The 17,328-nt window shown below is 37.6% G+C and overlaps 1 protein-coding gene across 2 annotated transcripts in view; it reads left to right on the top strand.

The window, feature by feature from the left end:
• The window catches only part of TRIO (trio Rho guanine nucleotide exchange factor), a 244,284-nt gene that overhangs the window by 78,620 nt on the left and 148,336 nt on the right, over positions 1-17,328 (top strand). For both annotated transcript variants that reach the window (XM_030965172.1, XM_030965182.1), the window contains exons 4-8: positions 149-341; positions 978-1,490; positions 4,551-4,673; positions 12,714-12,905; positions 16,165-16,296. In XM_030965172.1, the coding sequence (XP_030821032.1) occupies positions 149-341; positions 978-1,490; positions 4,551-4,673; positions 12,714-12,905; positions 16,165-16,296 (1,153 nt within the window). The remainder of the gene's footprint in view (positions 1-148; positions 342-977; positions 1,491-4,550; positions 4,674-12,713; positions 12,906-16,164; positions 16,297-17,328) is intronic.

Raw genomic sequence — 17,328 nt, 5'->3', positions numbered from 1 at the left:
GAGAGGTTTGTGAGATTTGCTGTATATGGTGAGCTAGTCAGCAGTGAGACCCTGAGGAGACCATATTCATTAGACAGTGTGGTGCAGTTGAGTGTTGTGTTGGAAACTGAAACACTTGCTTGATAATCTTTCCTTCTGTTTTCTGCAGTGAGGAAGTATGTAAACGAGGATTCACCGTCATTGTAGATATGCGTGGGTCAAAATGGGACTCCATAAAGCCTCTGCTGAAGATTTTACAGGAATCCTTTCCATGTTGTATTCATGTTGCACTGATAATCAAGCCAGACAATTTCTGGCAGAAACAGAGGACTAACTTTGGCAGCTCTAAGTTTGAGTTTGAGGTAATTTCCCCTATGGTATACAAATTTATATTTATTTTGTGGTTTTAAATGTTCTCACTAATGATCAGCACCTTGAAAACTCTCAGATAAATTATATTCTGGCTGGAAGGAGAGGAACTTTAGACCAGTGCTAGAAGAAATGTGGTTTTCTTCATGTACTTAGGCTAGGTCATTGTGTATGTTGTTGTTTATATTCTTTTTGTAATCTCAAGAAAGATTGAATTAGGTTTTCCTCCCTAATGATAAAAACTTAGGTTTTGTCTCTTTGTTATCTTGGTTTGCATTATGGTCATATTGCTATCTCCAGAATCAGAGGAAATCAGCTGAATGAATCTTGCTCTTATGCTTCTGCCTCTTTGCAATGCACAAAGTCAAAACTTAAAACAGTAATCAAAAGAGTGGTTGCTGTTTTGTTCTTAAATGTAGTGAGTTAAGAAAGAATTGTGGGACAATACCTGCAAGACCTCCCGTCTTCTGCTGATCAGAATTGATGCTTGAAATATGTGAGAAAAGTTGTTGTGTGGACTTCATGAGCAAAATTATCAACTCTTACAAAAAGAAAAGCAAAAACTTGAAAGGAAATTTGAAATTCATTTCTGTAACAGCATTTTTTTCTTTCCATTTTAATTTTTTTAGACAAATATGGTGTCTCTGGAAGGCCTTACCAAAGTAGTTGATCCTTCTCAGCTAACCCCAGAATTTGATGGCTGTTTGGAGTACAACCATGAGGAGTGGATAGAAATCAGAGTTGCCTTTGAGGACTACATTAGCAATGCAACCCATATGCTGTCCAGACTGGAGGAGCTGCAAGATATATTGTCAAAAAAGGAAATGCCTCAGGACCTGGAAGGTGCTCGCAATATGATAGAGGAGCATTCACAATTAAAAAAGAAGGTCATTAAGGCCCCTATCGAGGACCTTGATGTGGAAGGACAAAAGCTGCTCCAGAGGATACAGAGCAGTGATAGCTTTCCCAAAAAGAACTCTGGGTCAGGGAATGCAGACTTACAGAACCTTTTACCCAAAGTGTCCACCATGCTGGACAGGCTGCACTCAACACGGCAGCATCTGCATCAGATGTGGCATGTGCGGAAATTGAAATTGGACCAATGCTTTCAGCTCAGGCTGTTTGAGCAGGATGCTGAAAAGGTAAGGATTGAGCAAGGAGACTATAAATGGCCAACACTTGGCAGACTTGAAAGAAGTACCAAGGGTAACTGAAAATAGTAATTTTTGTCTTTGAAGTTAATCACTAACCTTTTAATGAAAAGTAAGGGACTTTTTGATTGAGAGCACTCAGGGTCTTCTGGAGTAAGGGGCATGGGGTAGTACTTCTAAGCTGTAAGGAAGCTCTTACCAAAGAAAATTGTAACTGCTGATGACTTTGAAGTACTTACTTTGTTAAACATTTTTTCCAGACAGATGCTTTTGTATGCATCAAGTAAAAAAGAATGCTGTATACTTTATAAATACAGATGATTACAGACTACATTGGTCTTCTTCTGAGTGATCTTTGGGAAGTGAGTGACAGGCAGTCAACAAAGCCTGAAGAGGCTGACATGGGGAACTGCTTCATTGATGCAGGGTTTGAAGTCCCAGGCTAAAAACTGATGTATCTCTTCTGACAGTGCATATGTCATTAACAGGGAACTGAGTGATTTCAGAATGTTTTGGGCTAACCAGTCCCTTCAGATGAGAAAGCCCTTGATTGTCATGGAATTTGAAGAGGAAGTATGGCAGGCAGATCACTTTTAGATGAGCTCAAATTAGATCTATTTTCATGTAGAATGGTTTTGCAATCTCTTATTATTGACTTGTTACCATGGCACAAATAGCTTTAAGGAAGGGTGGGGATTTTTTCTCCGGGAGTAGTAGTAACTAGACTATGCAGTCAAGTGATAAATATGTTTTTTCTCAGAGCTTAAAGTACTCAGATTTCTTGAATATTTTACATAAGATTGCCTGAACTGCATGAGACCAACAGTCCATGTTAAACCAGTATTCTGCTCTCCAGCAGCTGTCACTAGCAGATGCATGGGGAAGAGTAAAAGCAGAACAAACATATAAAAACTTAACTTCTTCTTGCTTCTTTATTTGTATTCTTCACCCATACTTCCCCTTACCCTCATCATTTCAACTCAGGGACTTTCTTTACACTAATGTTTTCTGCTGTGTTTAAAAAATAAATAATTTTTTAAAAGTACCATTTAAAACAAATGTTTACTGGATGGTATAGCTGAAAATAGTAGGGACATGGTAGAGAGTTGGAAAAAAGATGAAATTATTATCTATTTCTAAAATTATTTAGCAAATAATGCAAGCTGTTGCTCTAGTGTTGCTCTTTCAGACCCAAATGCATTGTATCAACCTTGCATTACAACATTAATTTTTCTGCATTATAGCATATCTTTCGGGACCATGTGAGCACCATCAAAATACATTTTGTTAATTTTCTCATATTTTATCAAATTGATTACATAACCAGGGCTTTAACAAACCTCTTGTGAAATACTTGAGTCTGTAAGATTGACCTCTGTCCTGCCATGCGGTTGCATAAGCTCCTATCAGTGTTTTCTATGTTTCTGATTCCAGAAATAAGTCTATATTAAATGAACACATCTTTCTTTTAAAAGGGAAATATTAGGCACCTCAAAATGAGGTTGACAGCAGCTATTATACCTGGGACAGTTTTTCTCTCATTAGCCAGTAAAAAAGATAAAAAAGAAGGTTTGTGTGGTATCACAACTCACTTTTGGATTTAGACCCTTGCCTTAATCTACTTGCAGCCTGTATTTTTACTGCTTGTGTCAGATTAGATTTCACAGCTCATGACGTTTTTATCAGTGTAGACCTGTATTTTACTGAAATGTGGGAAAGGATGGGATCTTTGTTGGAGAGAAAAAGGGTATTGCATGAGGATAAATAAACATGTTCCTTTTGGAGGACTTGCTCAATTCAGTGCAAGAATTTTGGACTGGTTCAGAAGGAGAGAAGGCAAAAAAGGGACAAAGTGAGAGGAAATCTGATTGAAATTGCCCCTTTAAGCATCTGAAGGCAGCAAATTCAAATGACCTAGAGGAGGATGGTCACAAGCAGTGTCTGTTTTGAATAATGTTCTAACACATTTTCACTGAGTTCTAGGTAAGAAGCTTCAAATTTTAGGAGTGTGTCATCAAATGTCTCAGTTACCTAAACTTCAAAAGTTTGGTTTACAGTTCTTACCATATTGTGATCTGCTTATAATTTGGTTTGTCATGGACTTGGGACAAATACTGGACTTGATAATGTTGTTCTGTTAGCCAGCATATTAGGAAAGATCTTTAAATGGGTACTTCTTGCTTATTGCTACTGTTTTTTCCTGGACAATCTATTTCAGCTTATCCAAAGAGCAGGTGGTGTGTCTCTTTTGCTGAGATATAGCAAAGATTTCAAGACCATTGTGAGCAGGTGGGGTGTTAAACAGCTCTTTGCTGCATTGCTTGGTCTTTGAAAATTTTGTCTTCCAGTGCCACTGGTAACATACCTGTGTGCCTTCATTGATGGCTTTTGTCATATAAGGTCCCTCCTAAAATTTTTTGGAATATTAAAATATTCATTTTTTTCTTTTTAAAAACAAGCAAATTTAAAGATTTTTCTTAAATTTCTCTGGAGGAAGGTAACTCTGTGCTCACATATACTTTTAACAATTCATCTAGAAATAGAATGTTTGTTTTCAAATCTGCTGTAAACTTATGAACTAAAAATATTAAACTCGCTGCTGAAGTACTTGATCAGAATGAAAGAATTTATATTTAATTTCCATGACTTGTCATTTTCATTCTAAACTGCTAATAAGCTGCTGATGTCAATAAGTGCTGACACTAGAGAATGTATAAGCTTGGCAACTCAGGGCTGTGCTCCAAGTCTGTTTGTTTACTATGACTTCTTTGTAATAATGAAGTTTGTAATTATGGCATTACAGTAGCTTGTTGAGATAAACACCTGTAGTAAAGATAACAGTAACAGCCTCAGCTGTTTGATCCGAAAAGACAGGTTTCAGCAATGATTGAGTTAAAATATACAGTAACTTACAATGGAAAGAGCATCAGTGTTAATTTTCATGGCCTTACACTCTGTATTCTGTGTTCATAGGCATCTTACGTTACTTTTCCATGATTTCTGCCACAATAAATTATTGAACTTTCTTCTTTCCTTAATATTTTCGTGTAGATGTTTGACTGGATCACACACAACAAAGGTCTGTTCCTGAACAGCTACACAGAGATTGGAACCAGTCACCCCCACGCGATGGAGCTTCAGACACAGCACAATCACTTTGCCATGAACTGCATGGTAAGAACAGGTGTCCCTGCACAGATGTGCTGGCTATTTGTTCTCTCTTAAGGTAGAATTTATAAGTGCATAAACACAGATCATCCCTTCGTTACAAGTAGTGGAAATTTGGTTTTGAGAAGTGAGGTTATAAAACACAATGGAGGAAAATAAAAGGTGGTCAGGTACAGAGGAACTGTGATAAAGCAACAAAATTGTTTTGACAAATGGCAGTGTTCAACATGACCTCAGTATCTCAAATATAAGTGTCCAAGCTTTTAGAACCTGGGATGTGTCTTTGAGTACTACCTTGGGTCTTGTAGAAAATTTCAGAGAATCATGTGTAATACAGATTTTAGCTCTCCATTCTGAAAGAAATAGCTCTCAGGATCTTTTGAAGAGATTTCAACTCAGGCAAAAAGTTCTCAGAAGAAACTGAGCCTGATGTGATAATTCTCCATGGTTTTAAGAAGATATTTCTCATTTTTGGCACAGCAGAATGGAGCTAAGACAATTTTTTTTTGTCAAATATGATCAGTAGGCTATAAAAAATGAATTTTAACTGGCCATGAGAGACAACTATTTACTTTCAGGTCCATGAATTGCTGTTTGAACATGGGAACAAAATTCTGAAGTACATTTTAGATCCTTAACACATTGTAGGTGTTTAAATAACCTTGGGAGTCTGGGCCTAAGTCCAGTTCCTGTTTGTTAGATCAATGAAGGAAGAACACTACCAGTCTTGTTACAAATTAACATTCTTGGCAGTCCAAGGACGGGAATTGAATTAAAGTATGGTTGAAATAATCAACTCTTGCAAGAGGATTTTTTTTGTAGAACAGAAATGTGGCAAAATAAATTTACCTAGGTTATGTGTCTTGCAGAAGTAATGGAAGGACTAGTAAGGCAGCTCTTACTAGTATGGTGTAGCTGGAGGTAAGACAATAGAAGACACAATTAGAGCAGGCACATTTTCTTCTTTTGCAACTCAGGTCTGTTTCCAAAAGTTTAAAAGAATTAAAATCAATATGAACTTTCTGGAAAGAGTAAAGGAAATGCTGGTGAACTTGGCAATTAAGTTATGTAATATCATATATGGTTTTGACCATTAGGTTTGGTTCACAGCATGGGGAGTTGCTGCCTTATGGAGCACCTTGTGGTTGTTCTTCACTGCTCTGCATATGAAGTAGAGCAGAAAGAAACCAAGGATGGCCGTAGGTGTCATTGACATGAGATGACTTTTGGAACTTAGTAATTTTGAGTGGCCTTCCGCACAGTTCTTGGGGTTGCATTCTGAAGGTTAAATTCTTCTGTAAGCCTGTCCTCATATTAGTCACTCTTGTAGTGTTTTCTTCAAACTGAGTGACTTTTTTATTCTTTTTCCTTCTTTTAGACTGTTCAGATGCTATCAACAGTAGGAAGCACTTGAGCAATGCAGCATAATCCTTCCTTCTCTGTGTTTGCTATTAGTCTTTTCCTGTTAATCTCTCCATTGCCTTTAGTTGTAAAAGGCATTATTTACAGAGGATTTTTTTCTCAGCCTGCAAAATGTTTTCTTAAAACTTACAAGGAGCAGCTTAAATTTGGGGTAAATTAAGCTATCTGAACATTCAAAACGGTAAAAACAAGCTGCATTTTTTTCTGTAGCGTAGCCCCCAGCAGGGGTTTTCTGTCATGGAATAGGAAAATGTAAATTCAGTGTGATTGGTCCCTGGTTTTGATTTAAGCAGCACTCAGATTATCTGGGTTTTATTTGGTTAAATGGCAAAAGCCTTTCATATAGATTAAGGGCAAAGATTAAACTGAATGTGACATAAAAAATGATGTGAACTGATTGAATTTTGGCAGGCCTTATTTTCATTAGCTTTCAACTGGAAAAATGTGGGGCAGTCTTAACTCCTGCAACCATGTTCAGTTTCTCCCTGACCACTCTGCACATACGCTGTGTTCTTAACAAGTTGCTGTTTGTTCACTCTTCCTGTGAGTGTAACTCCTCAGTAATCAAAGTACATTTAAAGTGTCTTCTGTGAGTACTCTAGCACCAGAAGTGAAATTTAACTTTTAGCCTGTCTGCAATCATGTGAAGTGATTCACTGGGATGGAATAGAGGGAAGGGAGAGAGACAACTATGTATAAGCTTTATTTATTGCAGGAGATTTTTGAGACTTTTCATTGTGTCCCTAATTGGACCTTAATAGATCTTGCTTTCTAGTCAATTTTCTTACGCACATTTGAGGTAGGGAAGAACTGTTTGAAGGATAAATGCTCCCCAAGCAACTAAATGCAACTGCTTGCACGTGCTCATAGCTTAACTCTGATAATTGATGCTGCAGCTGCTTTTCCCAACACATTGTTGTTGTTGCAGGGCACATGCTCCCCTCCACAGCAGGTGCTACCCTCTGTCAATAGCTGGGTCTCTCATGTCCCCTTCCTCCCCAAGCAGCAGTGTGTTTCCAAGAGGTGGAGGGCAACTTCTGCAGCTGCTTATGCCAAACTTGGCTGAGAAAGAGTGACGACCTTTGGGTGAGATGCCAAAATTTTGATCTGGTCTTCCAGTCTGAAGCAAGCCACCTGGATGTAAACCATTGTGAAAGCTACTTATTTCCTGTCATGAACAAGAGTTAGTTACGTCAAGGACAAAGAGGATTTGCTGAATCTTTTCTAAAAAATTCTTGTAATGGCTTTGTGCCATTTTTAGAATGTTGGTTTTCAGTAAGAAGACAAAATAGTTGGAAGTGTAAACCAAATACTATAAAACAAAAAGGTAAAGAATACATCCAGGGAGGAGATTTAACTATACTTTCACCAGTTTCATTAGCAAATGGTATATCTAGGAATCTTATGTGTTTCATGTGGTTGCACTCTTCAAGGTAGCACGAATAAGTTCATGCAAGTCTTAAGCTAATACACAGCAATAAATCTGTCCCAGAGAAAATCTGGATAGGTGTAGTGCTGTGCATTAAAGAGGGACATATATATGATTGCCATGGATTAACACACAGGTTGATGTGGCTAAAGGAACTAATGACTGAAGGATAATTCCCATGTAGGAAGGATAGATATGTGACTTCCTGTTACTGAATTTGAGAAGCTGTGCACTGATAAAAGTCAAGGCTGTCTCTTTATAGGGCAAGTAGATCCCATGTTCCATATCTGTAGGGGAAAACAAAATTTCAGTGATTCTGCTCTCTGAAAATGAGGATGGATTTTTGGTACAATTTTAAAGGCCTGCTTTCAGCAACAGTAAATTGCTGTTGTCAAGTCCTGAGATTTATTTAAGCAATACTCAGTTTCAGCTTGACGTTCCTATTTGGGTGACTAAACCAATGCTTCACTTCTCAAAACAAGTTTTTAGTACCTTTTAAGGGAGAAACTTTCAAATAAGGCATCATAGGAGTTACAAATACAAAAATTATGTATTGAGTTTTTAAACGGCAAGAAGAAAGTACCCATGATTATATGATTAGTCTGTCTTGCATGGAAGAGTGGGAAAGACTGATTATGTGTCTGTCCACTCTTTTTCCTGTCATTTTCTAAACATCTGCTGAGAAACAAGGAAGATAAGAAGTCATGTGAAATATGGGTAAGGAGGAGGATGTTGTCTGCTTGAACATTTTCTGCTCTTTTTGCTATATCAGATGGCCTTGCTTTCATTACAATTTAACTGTGCCTCTCCTTGCACTGAGGAGGGTTAAAATGCTTGAAGAGTGATGCACGCTAAATGAAACTTTGTTTGGAGAAAGATGACACATGCTACTATTAAAGGATGTGCTATGACTGCTTCTTGTCTCAGTGTTGATTAGGACCATGAGTAGAAGTTACATTTATTAACTATAATCCAAAAACTCCTATATCAATTGTAGGCATATTGCTAAGTTGATTAATGTTCTCAGAACAGGCTGTTTGCATACACTAAAACATTTTATCAAGGTAGTAATCAAATCCTGAATGCTATCCTAAAAGAGAGTGTCAGAGATGAGCACTGGTGAGAGCTTTGGGATGTTAAAATAAAAGTATGAGCACAACAATTCAATATCCCTAGGTTTGCAGAGGTAAAAAGAGGTCTTGCTCAAATCCAGCCACAGGGACTGGTACAAATGAAAACATGAAGAAAGTCAGGTGAGGTAAACTCACCTTAGCTTAGAGGTAGTGTAATTTTTTCCTCCTCCTTTGTACCGCAGACATATTTCACCCCTGAGATTCTTTTTACTTTATATATGTGTTTTTGTAACCATACAGATTTGTCTCTTGAGATAGACTAGAGCACCATGTGAATTCTAGAGTGCCCTTGGTTCTCAGGATTTGGGCAAATGAGAGCAAGACCACAGGTGTACATCCGTAAGAGAATCTTTATGGTGCCTGAGCAGTTAACGCTTAGACACAATGTCTGGATGCCACCAGCCTGAGAATAGACTCAAAAGGTAAAATGAGTTCAGGCTATTTTCAGCTTCTGAGGAGCACTCCAAAGTCAGCAAGACTAAATAGAACAGGCTAACTGTGCAATCCTTAAGAGGGTAGAAGCAAGTAAACAGATTTTAAAAAGCAGTCAGTTACTGAGGTGTTCATATAGCAACAAGTACATTCATGTTAATGAATCACAAACTAAGGGAACAGACAGTGGTGTTACTGAAAAGAAGCAAATCTTATTTCACTCTTGATACTTATTAGGGTAGCTGAACTTCAGATTTGTAAAGAAAATGCTCTGATTCAGTTAGTCCTACTAGAGAACTAGGTCCAGTTTAGAGCCCCATACTTACTGCTGTAATGGGAAACATACATGAAAGTGATGTGGCTGTAGGGAGAGTTTGAAGGCATAGGCATTTGCTATGATTAAGTAAAGGTGAGTGAAAAGTAAAGTAGGAAGGAAAGTAATGCTGGTATTGGACTATATAGTCTTGCAGTAAGATTCCTCAGGTCCACTGTGAAAAATGTATGAAAGAAATTAGATATTTGAAGAAAGTTGGAGTGAAATGATGTTGCAGCGTTCCAGTGTTCAGTGTTCCAGCGCTGATAGCGGTGTTTTAATGGTTACTTGTGAATGTTTAGAGAATCCTTGTAGTTGAAGAACATGTTAAACACTTTTCTTAATTGCAGCTTGGATGTTGCCAAGTTTATATTTTTTCAAGGGAATAGGTCAGGTTTTACCTTAGTTGTCCCACATCCCTCATTGTTGAAGTTTGTATTCCCAAACTGACACTTTTACTCTTGCTTCAAAAATGCGACTAGAAGAAATGTTAAGAGAATGTGTAAATCATTAAAGCAGGTGTTAATTCATACATTAATACTACACCAAGTTTTGGTGGTCATTTATTTGTGTGTGAGGTGGCAGATGATTTGAAAATGCCATTGCTAAATTGATTGTATCACAGTAAAATAGTTCAAGCTCACTACAGTCTATATAGAGGTGCCAGTTATGATGCTTATGGACCATGTCAGTGAGTTTGATGGCATTTAAAACTGAATGCATTATAGTCTCTGTGTCAGAAAACTGCTGTTGGAAATCTTGGATCTAAACAAACATTTTCTAAATGGGTCTGGGAAAATCAGGAAATAAAATGGAACCTTCAGGTCACCTGCCAGCTTTATTTTGTGTGAGCGTGACATAAGTTCAGTTAGCTGATAGGCTGTCACCTTTATTTTTCCAGTGTATTTGCCTTTCAGGCACGCGCCAAAGAATAACACAGAGCAGTTAGGCTACTAATCTGTATTGCTTTGCTGAGCAATACCTTTTTTTATTTGCATACTCTCTTAAGAGGAGAAATCTGCAATGAGGAACTTTCCAGATACTGTAAGGTGTCCTTTCAGCTTCTGGCTAAAGAGCATTTTAGAGAAAACAATGCTAAGTACACTAGTATCCTTACTAAACACTTTATAATGCAGTGACCTAAATTGTTACCTTTTAAGTCTTGTTACAATAATTATGTGTGTAACACAATTAAAGAAATGCAATATCACATTACCCTTTCACCTTTGAGACAGTTGATACACATGTAGAAGCTGCAGGTGGTGTAAATGAGGTCTCTAAATAAGACTATATCAGTTATCGCATCCTAGCTGTTGTTTCCTTAACTAAAACCAGGTTGTAAATGCATATGATGAATAAGATACCAGTCTCTGGTGAATGAGCAACAGCTCACTTGTAACAGTGTTTCTTATCTCTCAAGCAGTGTGCAAAATATGCAGTTGTCTTATAATAACGACACTGGAATTGCCAGTCCTTGTAGGAAATGGAACAAAATTTTTTGACCTTCAAGGGTCAATTAAAGACAGTCTCATTGTAGTGAGTTGCTGTTAGAGATTCTTTTCCTCCTTAACTAAATCTATTTCATTTGGGTCATTGCATTCTAAAATACTGACACTTAAAACTTTGGTAGATATATCATGTAGTGAGGTAAAAGGTTTAGATTATTGTAAGTTGTTTTTTGGGTTTGTTTGTTTGTTTGTTTGTTTGTTTGTTTTGAGGCAAGGAATGTGGTGTACATGGTTTGGAAAGTGTTCAACTGTCAGCATTTTAATTCATATTCATACTGCTATAGGCTGTATTCGTCCAGACGTGTGAAGCCTCATTGCAATGGGAAAATGAATGCATGTTAACCACAGCTCAGTTTCAATCTGTTTTTCTTCATGTTTATAGTCCTGTGTTCATTTTTAACTGCTGTTTCAGAATTTCCAAAATTGCTTTATTATGTTACAGAAAGAGTTCAAATGGCAGTCTACTATAGCCTTTATTCTTTTCTCTTTTGGCACTTGTTTCTTCTCACACTGTAAAGACCATCTAAAGGCTTTCTGTATTCATTTAGCAGTCTTGCATTTATGCTACATGCACTTTTAATAGGCCTAAATGCTCTCCAGTCTTTTAAAATTTATTGGAAATAGCAGATTTGTACTCTGCCAGTTGTTTGCCTGTGCTTAAAAAGCAGAGCATAGATGTGTGGGGTAACGTAAAAAAGTAAGAGGTGGTATTGTGCAGAAAAGACAGACAATCAACTGTTGTCCCCAGTTTACTGAGCAGACCAGCCTGAGCTGTAGGCTGTCAGGTGTGCTCCTGCTTGCATACATGGATACAGTTTACAATCAGTAGGGACCTGTCCTAATTGCTACTCAGATGGATCTGGACAGTGAAGCCTGGAGGAGCTTTGCTCACTCCAGCCACTCGGTATCAAGCTTTGGGGAATGGCTGGATGCCAGCAGGTCATGGTTCCACCTGATTTGCTCAATGTCTGGTGGTTGGACTAGGTAATCTCCAACCTCAACAATCCTGTGATTCTAGGAACTTCATTCTAGATGTATAGGAGTCTGCCCAATTTGAAGAAAGCGTCAACTCTGTATTACATGCATGTAGCTCTGAAAGAGTTACTCAGAAAGTTTTTGGTGGCAAAGTCATTCTTGTTTTACTTCACGGGAATGAGAAACTCTTGACTAAAAATTAGATTGCCTAAGAGCCATCAGTGACTAACACCAGTATACTAGAGAATACTTCTGATCTTGGACTTTATTTGTCTAATTTTGAGTGCTAGCTCTGAGACAGTATAGCAGCAAGAAAATTAAATGTAAAACTGTTAAACTTGTTGTAGATCAGAGTTCTTTGTTTTGTTTCTTTAAAAGTTACTTTCAAAGTTGATGTAAATGTTCACAGATGTTGCATACTTGCATATTGTGGATGGATCAAGAGCTTAGTAATGATACTTCAATTTTCCTGTATAGTGTGTGCCTGAATATCTTGTTGACTTGAATGTCTGTAAACATTTTTATTGAGGTTGTTGTAAAAATATGGTTATTTCTTCCTCTTTATTATAATAATATGTCTTCATGTAATATAAATTGGCTTAAGCTGATTGTTAACATGAGTTTTAGACTGATTATTTAGTCATCATTGTCACTTGTCAATTATGGATAGACTGCTACATTATACACCTAGATGCCAAAGTTTAGCATGCATAAGCTTGCTGAATAAAACCAGACTACTGATCAGTACTGTAATAAAGTAGAACTTTTTAGGAATATACTTCTGTATTTAATTGGTCTGCTGACTTGCACTAATTTTCCCCTCTTTCTCCACAGAATGTGTATGTAAACATAAGCCGCATCATGTCAGTAGCAAGCCGCCTGATCGAGTCTGGTCATTATGCTTCACAGCAAATCAAACAGATTGCCAGTCAGCTGGAACAGGAATGGAAGGCATTTGCTGCAGCCTTGGAAGAACGTAGCACATTACTGGACATGTCCTCCATCTTCCATCAAAAAGCCGAACAGGTTAGTAAATGGGGAGGGCATCAACAAAAGTTTGTCTTGGAATGGGGAGTTGTGCAGTTTGTTTTTGCTTTGGACAAAAGTGCAAAAAGTGATTGAAAAGGTTAACAAGAAAGCCAGAATATTTATTTCTGCCAATTTCAATACTCAAACAAAACTTTGCTTTCCTTAGTTTAGCCCATTGGCCTTAAATTTTCCATGGCTTTGCCTACATCAGTGCAAGATGAAACAACCAAATTAGCTATATGAATCAAAATGAAGTGGACTGAAATGTTTAAGTATCTATATAATGCCTTTTCTACAGCTAGAAGCTGTCACTTCTTCAATTGTCCTCATCACTCAACTCCCATCAGTCCTTTGAGTGTCAAGATTTAACTCATGATAATTGCTTCTAGAAAGCATAAGTTGAAGTGGCCTGAAAGTTGAGAAGCTAATTAACTGCCTTCTGAATCTGAAATTGTGGTGGGAGATGTTTACTTAGTATTCCATAGGAGATTCCTCCTATACTAAAAAAACATTTTAGCTTTAGGCGTGTACCAGTTATTTTAATTAAGTCATTAACCATGTGTAACTGCCAGAGAAGAGGTATATGTAGGGGAAATAGGAATAAATATCCCCAAGTTAATAATCTTAATAGCAAAAGCATGTTTTGCCCTCAAGGGAGTTCAGTTCTGAAGGAGTTGCTGTGTGTGTGCAGTTGAGTCACCTGCTGATCTTGTAGACTGTCTGCTCTGTGCATCCCTGGTGTGTTCAGAGAGCAGAGGTTCTTGGATGGAAATGGCTGATGTGCTGTATGTAGATACTTTTCTTTCATTTTGCCTTGCTAAATTATATCCAAGGAAAGGTCTCGTGTCTGATACAACTTTAATTTGGAATGAATGAAGGAAGCATTTGAGTGCTGGAAACTTCAGAAACAGAGAGAGGTGGTGCAGTTGATTTTAAGGTATTTTTTCCCTGATTTCTACTACATGGATATTTAACATGATAAATATCTAGACATTAGAAATGGGAGTGTATTAAGATGCAAATACACGTTGCTTTTCATTATGTTAGTGGTGACATTGGCTTAATGTCCTTAGATAGACTAATATAAAATGATGCCACTGCAACAGGTCATTTCAGCTGGTTTTACAGGAAAGCAACATAAAAATGAGATTAAAGAATTGTCTTCTGATAGAAAAGTTGGCAGTCAGCTTGCAGCTTTTGATAGACACAGTTCAGTACCTTGTCATTGTTGATGCTTTTCTAATTACTTGGGTCATTTAGTTTTGCATTTAAGCACTTTGAGCCATACATGTAGGAGAGAGATGAATGAAATGTAAACAGGTAGATATACCTTGACTCAAATGTGGTCATTTTTCATAACAAAAATAATAAATTATGCTCATCAGAAGTCAAGGGACTAAATTTTTGTGCAATTGTGCGCTGGGCAGCTATAGCAAGGGTGAGTGTTATCTTCTTTACTACTAAATATAAGTGTAAACAGGAGGAAAGATAAAAAATGAGAGAAAATAGTGCAGCATCTGCTGGGATTAATTTACTTTTAATTGCTCCTCCTTGCAGTTTTCATTTTATGATTAGCTGCAGTGGATTACCCTAGTTGATATGTAAGATACCTGCCTGTGACGTATTAGCTGTTTCATTAACAGTGGAGAGCAAGTTCAAGGATAGAGGGTTTGGAATGTGAGGAATGACCCCTTTAGAGACTGGTGATGCTTGACCTACATAAAAATATTAAAATGTAAGCAGCCCAAGAAAAAAACACACCCTTCTTGAATGGCTGTGTTCTCTTGCAAGTGACAGGTAAGTGTTGCTGCCTCCTGTCAGGCACAGTGAAGGCTGTACCAGCTATCAGGGCCTGCTCACTGGTGCACAAGGAGCTTCTGTTAACGTTCAGGGCTTAACCTTAGGGATTTTTTAAACTGGCCCTTAATGAGAATTAGAGAAGTATTTTAGAGCTACGTACTCCACCACCCCTCTGCCCAGCTGTCAAACAATAGAAGAGTACCAGAAGTGATCTATGAATTGTTTTTTCCTCAAAAGACTACTTGTGCTCCAAGAATTAAGATATGTATGATAAAATAAAAGGCTTGGTCTCATAATGACTTTTGAGTCTTGAACTTGACATGAATTGAGAAAATTTACTTTATAGAGCTCACCTCACATATGCTTGGCTGTACTAGGTTTAACAACTATGAAAACTCCTAGAAAAACAGATTATTTTTTCTGCTTCTCTTTCCCTTCCTAGCATAACAGGGGTATAAAATTCATGCCCCCTAGCTGTGAAAAAGTAAGTTGGCAGAACTTCTGCTGTGCATATAGCTGTGATGGCAGTTTCTTGTCTATCAAGACAGCTTAGCTTCTTCAGATAACTTAAATTGTCTGCAGAAGAGATTTCTGTTGCAGTATCCTCAATTTCCCCTGAAAGGCTTGACTCGAGCAGCTATGCTGATATAGCTGTGTGCTCAAAGTTCAATGCTAGTCCTAAGAGACCTCCTCTTAAGTTGTAAATCCCTTACATGCTTGCTGCTGTAGTAGCTTGCCAACTGGATTCAGTGCTTCTCTGCACATAGAAGTTAGTTCTTTAGGGACTGAGGTGTGAATTTGCTGTGCCCTGACACTGCTTTGCTTCCTTGATAACCTCTTTCCAGCAAAAGACAACTATGGAGTGTTTCAGTGAATGGTTCACCAGTAATTCTTTGTGTGCATGTGCAAAGTAACATGGTTTTCTCTGAAGATTAAAAAGAGGTGAGGTAATAAACCTCATGATACCATGAGTATCTGCACAGGGAGCTGATGGGTAAAAACCAAGGGTCTGGACTTGAAAGCTGTAGCATGTTTTACTTCCTTGTGTAAACAAGACCTTAGTTGGCTTTCATGTTTCTGAAATGGTAGGTGCAGGATGAAGGAAACTTCTTAGCTGCAAAGACAAGAAAAGGAGCAAGAGTAAACTTGAAGCATCAATATTGCCAACAGTTAAATTGGTTCTGAAGACTGCCAACATACAGCTAAGCCTGCCTGTCTCCTAACAGCTCAATGAGTTTCAGATACCTAAAAGCACAAGCATAGTCAGACTTGAATATTTCTTTCTATTCTGATACAAATTTCTGGTTCTTTCAGAGAGAAATACTGTAAATACTTTTTGCTTAAAAGAAGTCTTTTCAGTGTCTGTAATGCAGATGAATGTCCTCTTGTATCTTACCGTCATGTGAGTACTTAATGGTAGAACCCAAAATCAAAGCTGAATGTTTCTTTGTTGCAGTACATGAGCAATGTGGACTCATGGTGCAAAGCCTGTGGTGAGGTGGAGCTTCCATCAGAGCTGCAAGATTTAGAAGATGCTATCCATCATCATCAAGGGATATATGAGCACATTACTTTGGCTTACTCTGAGGTCAGTGTTTTGTTTCCTAGATAAAACTGTGTTGTGTTAAGTTTGGATCATGATTCAGTAGCACTTGTTGCATTAGGAGTTAGTTGGAAACTCAAGCGCTGAACTTCTTTTTAAATTTTATATACTGGGTTTTGCTATTGTTGTTCAAAAGTGAAGTGTTAAAGTCCTCCCTGTAACCTTGGGAAAGAAATTAAAAGGATACATTTTACCATGTGGGGTACAAGCAACCCTTGGAGCGCTAAAGTACTAAATATGTTTTAATTTGCATTTCCATGTTACTGCCTTTTAATAGCAGTGGGATACCGTTGTTTAGACATTTACTGGAAGGGAAGCTAGCTGGACAGTCTTTGGGAAGGTATTCTGTTGGCATGGATTTCTCTAAGTGTATTTTGAAAATCTGTCTCTGAAATTGCCTCACAAAAAACCATAACTACCAAAGGATGTTACTTGAGAAACCAGAAGGTAATGCACTTAGTCTCATCAACCTCACAGGCACTTAAATGAGCTAGGATGCCTATGTAGTCAGCATTTGTAAGATTAGTATATCCTATGCTGGTGCTTTAATCTTAGACTCAGCACACACTATTGTCACTATTTCTAGTAGTTGTATTTACAACTTAAGATAAAATGCTTGTTCTGAAGGTGGTCTGTAAAATGATGACTCAACTATCCTTTTGTTTTCTTTCAAATTTTGAGTTTTCTGTTGTGCGTTACTTAGTGGAAATCAAATCGGTACTCACTATTATTAGCTAACAGGTATTTTCTGCATATCCTGTTTTACTTGCCTTTCCTTCTTCTGTCAGGGTTGTTGGGTAAAACTGTTTTTGCTATTCAATTGGACTGATGTTGTTCTGGATTAAATACAGTAGTTTTGTACTGAAATTCCGTGTTTGGTTAAATCATGGTAAAAATGATCAGTGGACACAGGATAGCTTAGACCACAGCTTGCACCTGTCTTTAAAAGGAGGTCATGTGGGTTTGAATTAATGGTTGTGATTTATACATTACATTAAAGTCAAAACTACTTTCTGA

Source organism: Camarhynchus parvulus, chromosome 2 (assembly GCF_901933205.1).
Source record: "Camarhynchus parvulus chromosome 2, STF_HiC, whole genome shotgun sequence".
In the NCBI taxonomy this organism is placed as follows: domain Eukaryota; kingdom Metazoa; phylum Chordata; class Aves; order Passeriformes; family Thraupidae; genus Camarhynchus; species Camarhynchus parvulus.
Note: the sequence above shows the minus strand (reverse complement) of the source record. Positions and strands in the feature narration are given on the sequence as shown.